Here is a 12,648-nt window from a genome sequence, read left to right as displayed (position 1 = left end):
TATTTTTTGCATGAAATGGCTGATTTAGAGTTTCAAAAGTTTGCATTTTCTAGTTTTAAGAGTTTAAACAGCAAGGAGTATATATCGATACATATGAAAAATTCTTGGTCCTTGTTGAGTTTTTATCTATATATATATACATATATAGATATATATATATTAAGTCCAGAAACTAAGCAGCAGTAAAAATGTTTTTCTTGCTTTTCATCCCTGTACATAAGGTATTAGGAATGTCTGAAGTAGCTGGAAAATGTCTTATTGCACCATAGGGGATTGACTGACACTGCTGTTATCCACTGAACTAGGTGAGATACTCGGACTGTGTTCTGCAGTATTTCCATTTGAGGTTGGTGTCAGTGGTTCGTGTCCTTCAGAGTTCTCCAACATTTCCTGAATAAGAGGTGGCATGGATCCAGGAATTTCCATTTTCAATGTAATGACACGTTCTGCACCTTTAAAAAGAAAACAAAAAGTCCTTTCTGTTAGTAGCATTCAGTTTCGTGAGCATAGTCAGTGGTAATTTCAGCGTATGTTATTTTTTAATGGATTTGGTGTCTCCTTCTATACATCCTTGCATACAAATTATGTAAGTGAATGACTTCATTACAAGAAAAAGGAGTTAGATGAAGACTCCATAACAAATTAATTTAAAATTATAACATAGCAACTGATATTACAGTACAGGTAAACTGGATGACCTACTGCTTTTCATAGAAGGAACCAGAACGGCATTAAATGATACTGAAAAAATAAATTCAACCATGATCACATAGATGTCTTTATAAATTGGAATATACTTTATAGTTTTTAGTCTGTACTGGATCTGCAAAGACTATAGAATGACAAAAATTCTGGTTGACTTATGTTAAATACGTGAGGTGAATCCTATAAGAGAACATATAGAAAACTGTGAAATAAGAATCAGAATTTAACAAACCATTGTTTATAAAAGAACAAATTCAGGCAAAAGGATATTTTTTTGTGAAGCTGTCTTCTGTAGTTTTCAGGCATCTTCTCTTGTGCTAATTAACCACAAAAGTACACAGAAACACTAATACTGTTTACATCTGACTCAACTGAAGCTAATTGTGTTTTATCTCATAAACCATAACAACGAGTATTTTTATATAGAGGTGGCTTTGTAGGTTTCTGGGTGTAGGATTAATCAAAATTACTACCTGATGCGTGACTGCTCAGACTGTGAGCCAACAACTACTACTAGTTTAGGGAAAAAAATCCCAAACACTAAACCACAGAAGAGTGGCTGATGCTCCTAAGATGTGTTAAGGCTGCTTGAACGGGCCGGGCATACAGGGAGGACAGCACGAACAGGCAGTTGCCTCATAGTTCACGACGTCAGCACCGTGCGTAATTAGCATGCAGCGGTACAGCACCAGCTCCTGCCAGCATTTAAAAAGCGGACAAGCCCCCGCCTGGCACTGGGCAGTTAACGCTGAGGGAAGCGCTCAGGCATTAATAAGTTACTACAAACACATGAATCCTTAAATGCCGGACGGGCAAAACTTGTCAGCAAAAAGGAAGGCTGTTACTGGGAAAAGCCTGATCTGTAAAGCTTACGTTCATGCTTTTAACTGCAGAGCTTCAAAAATCATCTACAAAGGCACTGACCGACTTTCCAAGTGAATGCTGATTAGAAAAGTCTCTTAAATAACTGTTAGGAACAAAGGGGCAAGCTCTGTCATTGGAAAGACGTTAATGCAGAATTATGCTGAGAGCTTCTCTGAAAACCATCTGTAGTCAGCGCAGTGTTGGTGGACTGAATTTGGCCACGTTAGATATCTGCTTTCTGCTGTTGCGGAGTAGGTGGGTTGCGGTACCACGTGTTTGTGTGGTTACTGCAGTGTAGAGCCACAGTAATTTTTCAGGTCTTGCAAGCTTCCAATTACTACTGGGATAAGAGAAGTCAGAAGATGGTCTCTTGCTGCAGTCCCACAAATGCTTGCTGCTTTTGTTACAGTACTTCTAGTGCCACAGAAGAACATAGCTGGATAAGGAACTCTGGCATAAGGAGACATTCTTGGTCTTTTCGGTTCATGCTTACTTTGGTAATTGCTTTCCGGGACCATGTACCATCAAGAGTCATTATCTTCTAATGTACATCTTTTCACATGAAACCCAAGACACACCCACCCCTCCAGGACATCACCAGTCCTTTGGTATAATTTAGTCTTACTATAAAACATTAATGATATAATTAAAGCTAAACAGTTATGTCAGAATGGAAAGAAGGATCCTTTCTTGTGCATTGAATGGTGAAGAGACTGAGCCATGTTCCTGAGGAGCTGGGGGGGCTCTGGCAAAGAAGCAGGAAAGCAGAAATAAGATTTCCCACAAGCAAGAAGAGTGGAACGAAAGGGCTCCCCTAAATATTTTTATAGCTCAGTACTGCTGTAAGTTTATTTTGTAGATACAGCTGGACGGAGCTTGCTGTCCTTGAGGGTAAACTGCAAGCTTTAGATAACCCGGGAAGTGGTTCCTTTTTAGGATACTTTTGCTTCCAGCTCCGGTGTTTCCCTTCTAAGTTAGTCCTTTGGTACTAATCAATCCAATTAAATTGCTCACTTTTTATCAACATAGCTGTAGCTTAATCTTTTAACTTAGATAGATATTGTTTGAAGTGTAACATTTTAGGTTCTAAACAAGTGTATTTATTTGAGCGATTTAACTGCTTTTTTTTTTTTCCCCCTGAAGTCCTTTCAAAAACCGTGTCAAATTAAATTTGTAATTTTGTCAAAAGCATAAACCCAATCTATAGCTGCAAAGGTACCTGCTACATACAAGGCCATGTGCTCGCTTATCTATCCGGGGTAACAAATCTGTAGTAGAGTAAGCACAGTAAGAAAGCGGAACTGTGTCAATCGCTGTAAAAAATAAGACCTGTGGCACTTGAGACTGTCTGTACTCAGGCTGGTACATCTCCGACAGAGCTCCCCAGAAGTCTGGCAGTGAACATACATGACACAGCTGGACACGTCTGAACCCGGGTCTCAGGGAGGTGCAGGGGGACAAAAACGAGAGGAGCACAGTCAGCTTCCAAGCCACAGCACCGGGCAGAACAGGGCTGCGCCGAGGCTGCTAACGAGCTGACACACCGCTGACGGTCCACCGCTACTTTGAGCCCATCTGCCCAGCTTCCCCTCTTGGGCTGTACGCGTCGCGGGACAGAGCACTGAGTGGGGAACCCCTCTGATGACACGAAAGCATTCAGCTGTCGTGTCTGTGCCTTAGAGAATTTCTGTGATAGCGCTTAGACTGTGGGTATTTCACACGATCGGTCAATCAGATACACGACTACACAAAACGTTCAACCAAAACTGATCTGTGTGTAAGCACGGTTAGTTTGGATTGGAGGTGCCAAATCTCCAAATTCCTGGATCAAATCAGTTCTAAATCTGCAGTACGTCAGGCCACAGTTTAGGGGAATTTTGGATGCAGAAGTGCTTTCTGCTGTCTGTAAACAGACTTTGGTTTTTTTTGAAAGCCATTACTGCTACAAAGTACATGTTGACCCGCACCCCCTTGTAAACATTAACAAAGGTTTAATTCAGGGGTTTATCTCGACTTAAAACGACTAACAAAGAGTTCATGCTAATGATTTGCTAACCTACTTATACCTAAGATAATTTTCACGGTAAGTTGGATGAAGAATGTAGCACCATGTATGTTTAAAGCAGAACCAATTTAAACACGGGAGTTACATAAACAAGGGAAGAGAAAGGTCACAAGGACTTTTCTTAAGATATATTAAAAAAATAACAACCCGGGTCTCCAGGCCAGTTTCCTCTGAAACATAACACTGCCACTTGCTGGATTATTGGGAGACACTGTACCTTTTGCACTGATGCTACGAAGATCTGTGATTTTCATTAAGATCTTTGGGAACATATGAGGCTTGTTGGGTCGTCTCTTTCGGATATAAATTTTCAGTGCTTCAAGCAGTGGTTCCTGAAGCTTATCCACTTTCATTGGTTCTTCAAGGTCCTGGCGATCTGTAGAAAAGTATCATATCACTCATATGGTTTCCAATATATTTTTTTTTTTTTTTTTTTTACACACTCCACGGAAGCTCCTCCATGTTCTTGATTAGAACTCCATGAATTTCCTCTTTCTCTCCACTTCTGACCCACACTCTGTAGTGAATACTCCAAAGGAAGAGGATAAACCATGGCTTTCTGAAACTTAAGATTCATTTCTCCTCGGTGACTGGAAAGCTTTGTCATTTGAGTGGTCCAGAACTATCAGTTTGCTCTTGTACCTCCCTCTCCAAGGGGAAAACACCTTGCTGCAAACACTATCTCAGAATTAATTTTATATGCGTCATTGATACGCTACCTGGGTATACAAAGAGATTACAGTCCATGTGTTTTTTGTATCAATGCTAAAATAAAGTGAGTTACCATCAGGTATCAGCAGATGGCAGTGCTAGCTTGAGTGACAACAAATGTCACCCATAAACCAGGATGCACTGGTCGCGTATCAATGACATCTCAGAACCCATCAACGCTTTTGATGCGTTATGGTTAGAGATACATAAAATCGGAATGATTTTGTACTAAAGGGCTGCTAAACTCTTGCTGTTTAAACATCCTCTAGTAGCACCCGGTTTGTGTATCAACAAAACGGCCCAACCAAACAAGGTGTGTTTCTATTGCTAGTCCAGATTTTGCAGAAGAGGAGAGAGACTAGGGGATTAAACCAACAAAGATTTACAGAGGATTTCAGAAATCATCTGAGACTTTGGTTTTTGTATTTTAAAACCATGATTTTACCCAATTTTACTTGACAATGTCCCTTTCAAGTTGTAATCAACGCCCCCCAAATCATGTCATCAGAACCACTATGCTAATTTCAAAGTATAATCTATTTTTTTTTATAAAGAAAGTTATCACCAATGACTTCTGTGTGAATGTAACTATATGCATACGCATACAATTATATTTATGTGTAAAAGCTGCCTAACGGGTATCTTGCCGTAACAAAGGTCATTCATACAGGTACCCGAAATACCGCTTATAAAAGAATGCAGCAGAACATATCCTTTAGTCCTTTATCAGGCAAATAATAGGATCAGTTGCTGGACAGAATGATTCGATTCATTTAAAAATGTATCAATAATAAAACCAACAACTATCACCCGTGGAAAACAAACCTTGAGTATTAAGGGGTTTATAGAGCACATACAATAATATTACATATATCTACTTTATATATATGTTTTAGTACAGGAAAGCAAAACAAGTAAAACATAAATGGAGATCTTATCGTGTGTGTCCTTTTCAAACGCATCCCATCCCAGTTCATGCTGTACGATACCTCCACAGATTAAGCAGATGGCACTCAGGAGACCGGTTTCTGTATCATCCATTTCCAAAGGCAGGAGCTGGTTGGCAAATGTGAACACGAGATCAGTCAGTGGGCCAAATCCGGCGTTGTGCATCTGAGTTCGGTTTAGGGTAAGGCCATCTGAAAAGGTCATGGTGTCTTGTTCTGGTGTGTATCTTGTGCAAATTCTAAGGATCTGTGGAAGGACCAAAAAAAAAAATAATCTGAAGAATTCAATCCATGAGAGGTTTGTTGCATTTTCTCGATGCGGCAAATGACCCACGGAACAGCAGTACACCATCACTTCAAAACAATTAGAAATCAAACTCCAGTTTGTTTGGTTCTAGCAGCACAAAAATTCTCCGGTACAACATAAATGTACTCGATTGCCTATTGGTATTTTTTATAACAGAAATTTAAGAACAGAAATTTTCCCCCTAGTTATGAAATAATCAAAACTTCTATGCAATTCTCACCACTTAGGTCACCGACATTACCATCATATTGACATAAATTGCTCTTTAATTAGTATGCTATACGCACTAAATAAAAGATGCTATTGCACCGCTGGTTCGATCCAGCAAGATCATAAAAATATCTCACCTCTTCGAACACACACACACACACACAGATTTCATTGATTTTGGGGATCAATCTCATGTGACAGTGCTTCTTTGGGCTGTGTCTTTGGTAAGGACAAAGCGTCTCTGCGGTACCTCGTGTGAGTGAGCGCGGACAGCTGTGAGCTGGTGAAAGAGGCCAAACGTAACTTATGCTTCGTGCTGCCCTCCCTTCTGCGACAGCAGCGAGGAGAACACCGCGCTGTGACCACAATCCCTGCGTGAGGGCTCCCTGGAGAGCAGCGTGAAGTCCTCCGCCTCCCCAGCAGCTGCAGTTACAGTCTCCACTGAGCGCCGTTGTCTTGCCAGCCTGGGAGCTCACACCTGAGCGCATTATCAAACTTGGAACCTCCACGGGGCAGCGCGCGGGGCTGCAGCCTCAGGAGTTGGCCCAGCTTTTCTTCTTTTCTGGTTGTCATTGCTTCCGTGTGCTGTAACACCGAACCTCCTCACCAGCCCGCTGCTGAGAGCGTTCCTTGAGGCTCTGGGTTTCCCCCATCCCGCGCCCTGGGCAGTGCTGGTCAGGGTGCCTACCCTGCCCGCCTGCCCGCCCCGTGCAAAGTGCATCTTCCCACTGCTGAGGGTGTCACTCGCTCCTCTGCAAGCCACTGGTGGTCTCGGCAAGTTTGCTTGTATGCCAACAGCCACCTAGCACTGACCCCAGATGAAAGAGGGTTTGAGGGGAGGATGGGGATTCGCACCTCTAAACGGACACGGAGGAATGCAAACCACATGGGTAAAACACTGAGGATGCTCTGCGTTTTGTTAGTAAACGCCTCTGGGTAGCGGCAGCGTCAAGAGTGCTGTCACGGCGGAGGTGGCGGCACGGCCAGGGAGAGCGACTGCGCGAACGCTTTCTCCTCTCGGATGTGTCCCGTGATAGACTCTGTACAGCACAGGCTCATTTGTACAGCTGCTATTAATGAACGCCGCCTTAAGGATCAAATAAAAGAGATGTCCACCATGTTGACATATTTCCGTTATATATATCAATGCTTACTGCTCGAAATAATCAGAGGTGGGAGAAGGCCTATCCCTAAATTAAACTAAACTAAACTAAACTAAACCCTTGCAGAAGTCGAGCTGATTAGCTGAGCTCACACCACAGCTGTATTTCTTCAGGGCTTGACTGTATTTATTTCCCCTACAGCCATCCTACTCGGTTTTAAACATTCAACGAAGAAGATTTACACCAATGTAAGTGAGCAGAGGGGGAATTTTAATTACTGCTATAGCTGCCGAAGCTCTGAGTCAGAGGCCCCAGCACTTGGCAGCTGACCAGTCTGGGCTTGGTTCTCCCACTTTCATCTTTGCCTGGCAACACCGCTCCAAATAAGCAGGGAGGAGAATGAGGAGGACATGGCACGTAAGAGACCTACAGGGAAGCTTTTATTTCTCTTCTTAAATTCCTTGGTAAGAGACTTAATAGGGTGTATTTCTGCAGAAGGCTCTTCAACTATTTTCTATCTCCGCAATAATCTTATCTCACACTGCGGGTATGCATTGAGGCACTGAGACAATCTGTGGTTGGACAGGCATGTTTCACATCGTTCTCCCAACCCTGAATTAGAATAAGCTCTTGAAATCACTTGAATCAATGACCAAGACAGGCAGAAATACAAACGCACGGCACTCAAATTCTTCACTGACCACAAATTCCCCACTAATACAAGTGATCTTAAAAGGCTGCTGGTAACCCCAAAGGTTTTATGTAACAGCCAAAGTGTATTTCAGGATTATTAGCAGAAATTAACATTATAAAGCATGGCACCCTGTCAATAAGAGACCGCACGTTTACCATATTCTGCGCTGCCAGTAACCACCGGCAGTTCTCTCCCCTCAAGTTCGCCGTTGGTTATCCTTTTAAATCATTAAAAGGATTGTACAGAAAGGAGAAGAAACATGCAGAGTTTGTTGTTTTCAAGAAAAGCAAGGTTTGAAAGCTTGGCATATTTATGGAGAAACCCAAGATCTACTTGGTTTATTTCTCTAGTGGCATGCAAGAGAAACTGGAGTGCAGCTCTTCCCACCTGAAGCCTGCACATACAGCAGCTGCCTCCCAGTAAGGGCGTGTTGACCAGCTTTTGGAGGAACCAGGCTCTGTACTTCTTAGATGGTACTGGTTTTCCCTTAGCTCAAGCTGGGGAGAAAGGCAGCCCCTTTTATTCCGGTGCTATTTTAACTGATAATCCTTAGCAACGAGAGTTCCTCCCTCCACACCTTCAGGACTCCCAGCCCAACAAATTAGCGGAGCAGGACTTGGAGCTAAATCGGGCAACACCGTGGTGTTTCCCAAATGCTGCCCGCAGCCTCCCCCGCAGCTGCTCAAGCAGGACCCACAGATACGGTTCCTCCGGATCTTCCCTCCGAGGGTAAGTCTGGATACTGGCGCTGCAGAGACTCCCAGCCCAGGGGGACTGGGGTGCCCCGGAGTGGTTGTCCCCCAAAAAAGAAGGGCCAAACGTGTGCCTCCTGCCATACAGCAGGCTGCTGGCTCCCTCACTGCGAAGCTCTCCGTGCTCACCCCCCGGTGCCATACACCCCACTCCGTTCGGGGGTGCTCAGCAAAGACCTACCAGATCATCGCCTCCCAAGGGCTAATGCAGAGGAAGACTTCCAGGCTGGATCCCCACCTGGAATGAATTTGGGGTTGGGTTATTCAGCCTAGAGCCCCTGTGGGCATGCACAGAAAGAGACCTGCAGGTGCCTTGCAAAATTTATAATTAAAACATAAATTTCCCGTGGAATTTAGCTACTTCCAGGCCTAGAGAGCGAGTAGAGCGGCTTTTTGGAAAAGGCAGACTTGAAGCTGTCACACCTAAACGCTGCGCCAGCTGTCAACCGGAGGCGGCGGCAGTGGCTCTGCCGGGCACTTGCCACAGCTGAAGCTCCACGATGTGGTCTTCTGCAATGCACTTAGCTCGACTTCAGCAACCGGGTCTCAGGTTTCTCCTGCATTCCTTCGACATTATCCCACAACACGGTCTTATTAAACTCCGAGACAGATCATTTGAAAACTTTTTTTTTTTTTTTTTTTTAAATTTGTATCCTTCATCAAGATCTGCAAAACGCCGTGGATATTGCTGATTCGCTGCTAAACCTTTCTTGGGCAAACTTCCAGTGTCAAAGTGAAGCTGATTTCAAGCTCATATTCACTGAAGAACATATGGGAAATGTCAGCACTTCAAAATAAGAAATCACGATATCTTTCTCTGTTTTAAACTGAACCACTGTCTAGAAGACATCCTCCTAATGTCCTCAATGTTGTTTAGATTTTGTAACCAAGCCAAGTATTTTAGTTGTCACTCTGCTTTTAAATGCCACTTGCAGCCATAAATAAAGTCCTTGCCCACAATTAAAGGACCCTTTGTTTTAAGGAATATTTATATCTTAAAGCATCTGGGGTTCCTATGAGCCAGTTACAAAGTCTAAAGCAAAAACCCTACAGGTCCCACAAAACCAAAATCATCCGGAAAGTTGCATTTACAAAATCATTGCTACCATAAAATTGTTACTCATTTTAAACAGATTAGTTAAAGCAAGCTTTTTTTTTTTTTTTTTTAAGGAATCCTGTTGTTGGATGCTAGCTGCCTTTATTGGCTGGGATGGCTTCCCGAGAGGAGAAACCCAAGCAGGTGACTCTGAAACAATGATCAAACCTCCGTGGCACTGCCGTACCCCACCAGCTTGGGTTGTTCGCACACACAAGTGCCTTCCTACCATTAGGGTTTTACAATAGAAAGCAAGAATTACGTTATTAAGGATTAGCACTCTGGGACTTCTCAGGTTTTGAGTCAGGATGGACTCCAGGCTCTTTGCACATTCATTTTGCCAGAGCTCGGTGAGGCTGGGGATGCTTGACCGCTGCCGGGCCAGCGTACCAGCAGACAGAAGCACTCGCTTTTACAAGCGTTACTGACTGTATTTTAGTAATATTTGTCCCTGAAACTTTTGGCACCAGAGCAGACATAAATTCCACCATCCCCAATCGGCGCCTTGCAAGGCTTGATGTTTTTTCCCTTCCAGAGATTTTGCTTGTTTGTATATAAAACAATTCTTTGGCCCATACCCAGCAGAGTTTACTGAGCTCAAAGCACTATTTCCTTCATCAGCCCGTCGGGAGGGGGGGCTTCAGCATCCACGGCCGCGGGAACCAACTGAGCAGAGCCCTCAGCAGGTTCTATAAATGCTTAAGACTCCCCTACAGAGATGCCCAGAGATGGTGCTGCTGGGCGGGTGGGCAGTGAACTGGGGTCCTGCTGGTGGGGGGAGCCCGGCCACTCCACCTGGCCAGGGCTGGGAGCCCCGCGCTGTCCCTTGGCTCTTGGGGACACGTCCAGGGGACTGCACAGGAGCGGGATGAGAGCGCAGAGCATCCAGGCTCGCCCCACGCTCGGCAGCGCTCAGACAGCAGGCCACGGGCAGACACCAGCAGCGGGATGGGAAACGGTGCTCACTCCGTGTCTCCATGTACAAAATAAAACATTTGAAACACTCCTCATAATTAGGAGAACTAGCTTGCTGGAGGCGGGGAATACGCGCTATTACAACACTGCTCCACGTGCCGAGGTTTGGCTTAAATAAAGATACCGAGCTGCACTGCAATTCCGACGATGTGCAGGTGATGTGGGTTTAACGGATATGGGCATTTCACGGACAGCACACGCACTACGCATTACTGTGCTCGCGGTAATTATTCCTTTGTTCTTTTTAAGCAGGACATAAAATAGTCACAATAAAGCCTGGGTAAATGCCGCACGGGAAAGTTAGGACTCTTCACAACAGTGGTCTTATCTTCTCCTGTTCTTGAAAAAGCCTCAGCTCCTCCCTGCTACGGGTAGCTCTGGCACTCGCTACACCCTGCCTGCTCGGATGTGTCACCTTCTCCGGCTTCGTGAGAAATAAAAAAGAGCATGAGCAGGTGATTGGGAACGACAGGTCTCAGTAAAGTTTATAACTAGAGCTTGAAGGGTGCCACATGGCCACAAAGTAAAAGTGGTGAACTGTATTAAAGAATCGACCTTTTCTATCCATTAATTAGTTGAAATAAAGTCACCGTTTACCACCTGCTTCATTATTCTTTTTCTAATCTGGCAACTAGGCTTTTATTTAGTCACTTTGATCAAAGGCTGTGAAGTGCCTTTATCTAGGCACTTCAGATAAAAACCGCTAGCAGAAAGGCTACCCCCTAAATACTTGATATTATCCAGCCGGTGTCGGTGACACAAGCAGCGAGTGGAGCTGCTGGGGGGACCCTGTGCCCCTGGGGCTGTGCAGGCTCCCGGCGTAAGCTCCCACCACCCACCCCAAAAAAGAGTGCCAGGAGCTCGCAGCATCCTGAGCAATCACAGAATTAGGGTATGGCTTTTTTCCAGCAGCTACAGAGCCAGGGCATGGCAGCAACAAATCGGGGGTGGCAGCTTAAGGCCTGAAGTTTTAGGGGTAAAGAGTTTAGATGTGCAGATTCTTGCTAAATCCTGACTCCTCCCCACCATTTTTGGGTAGTTTCTGTATTAACCATTTTGTTACTGGTTACAACAGCAAAGCACAAAGCGGTTCCCAGCCCATACATCTGGCAGAATGCACTTGAGGCAACGCCACAGGTTATCGATCACTGTATGCCTTTCGGGGTAAGGGGAACGTAACTGTGTCTTATCAGGACAGAGCTGGCGATGACAGGCGTGCAATTGGTAACAAATGGACCTGCTCTGTGGAGGGGACCACACACAGTAACGAGGAGATGGTCAAGTCTGAATGAGCGCCTGGACCAAGGGGACAATGAGAGGTGAATCTCCAGCATGACAAGGCAACCTCAACCTTCCCATTTTTATAGGCCAGAGAATGAGAACCCTTCCCCTCTCCCACCCCTCTTCCTCCTTCATCAATGTCCTCTAGATGCGATTCTTCAAAAGAGCTTTTGACAAAACAAGAGGAAAAGGTCACAGCAGTTAACGTCCTCCTCGCTATGATCCTGTTTGAAGCAATGCACTTCTAGAAATTCCAAGATTAATTACTTCAACTTCAATTTCCCTAGTTTAAACTCCTGTGTCGTTCCAAAAAATACACCTACAGTATCCATGCTACAACAGGCTTCTTGGCCATGCTTGGCTTAATGAGGACCTAAAGGTTTGCACTCAGAAGAAAACATCTAAAATATGTTTAAAACACGTTGAAAATACTATTTTACTGAAAGTTATCGCTATGACCAAGAACAAGAAGCATATTTGCAACTAAAAGCCTGAAGACCTCTAAGGTCTTGATAAAGAAATGCTGAGATTCCAGAGGGTTCCTCTGAAGGTCAGCGTGACAGAAAGAACGGGAGACAAAGGGAAGGAAGACAGTTTGCCTTGACATAGTGGCAAGGCCTGGAGAAAACCTCCGAGTCCATCTGCACAGTTCCCTGCTTCAGGTTGTATGTTTGCCTATTTAAAATTAAATGACGTTTAGCTAAAATCTGTACAGAGCCCATTACAGCATCTACTTCCACAGGCGCCTGCAGCACTGGTGAAAGCAGGGGGATCTGCGCGCCGGAGGCTCGCGCCTGCCAGGCTCCAGGCACACTGGGTTCCCCTCCACTACGCGCAAAAACCTCACTCTGAAGATTTGTGTCTTGTTCCTCAAATGACCTCATGACCACGGGTACAGCATGTTCCTAAAACATCATCCAGCAGACCGTCTTTCTAGG

At 44.5% G+C, this 12,648-nt stretch overlaps 1 protein-coding gene across 1 annotated transcript in view; it reads right to left on the bottom strand.

Moving 5' to 3' along the window:
* Positions 1-250: 250 nt before the first annotated feature.
* The window catches only part of RARB (retinoic acid receptor beta), a 92,686-nt gene continuing 80,288 nt past the window's right edge, over positions 251-12,648 (bottom strand). The window contains exons 6-8 of the mRNA XM_082499309.1: positions 5,335-5,539; positions 3,852-4,010; positions 251-452 (exon numbers count right to left, since the gene is read on the bottom strand). Of these exons, the coding sequence (XP_082355435.1) occupies positions 256-452; positions 3,852-4,010; positions 5,335-5,539 (561 nt within the window). The 3' untranslated portion in view covers positions 251-255. The remainder of the gene's footprint in view (positions 453-3,851; positions 4,011-5,334; positions 5,540-12,648) is intronic.

This window comes from Vanellus vanellus (assembly GCF_965231255.1).
Source record: "Vanellus vanellus genome assembly, chromosome: 2".
Lineage (NCBI taxonomy): Eukaryota > Metazoa > Chordata > Aves > Charadriiformes > Charadriidae > Vanellus > Vanellus vanellus.
The sequence above is the reverse complement of the archived record's forward strand: the minus strand, read 5'-3'. Positions and strand labels throughout refer to the sequence as shown.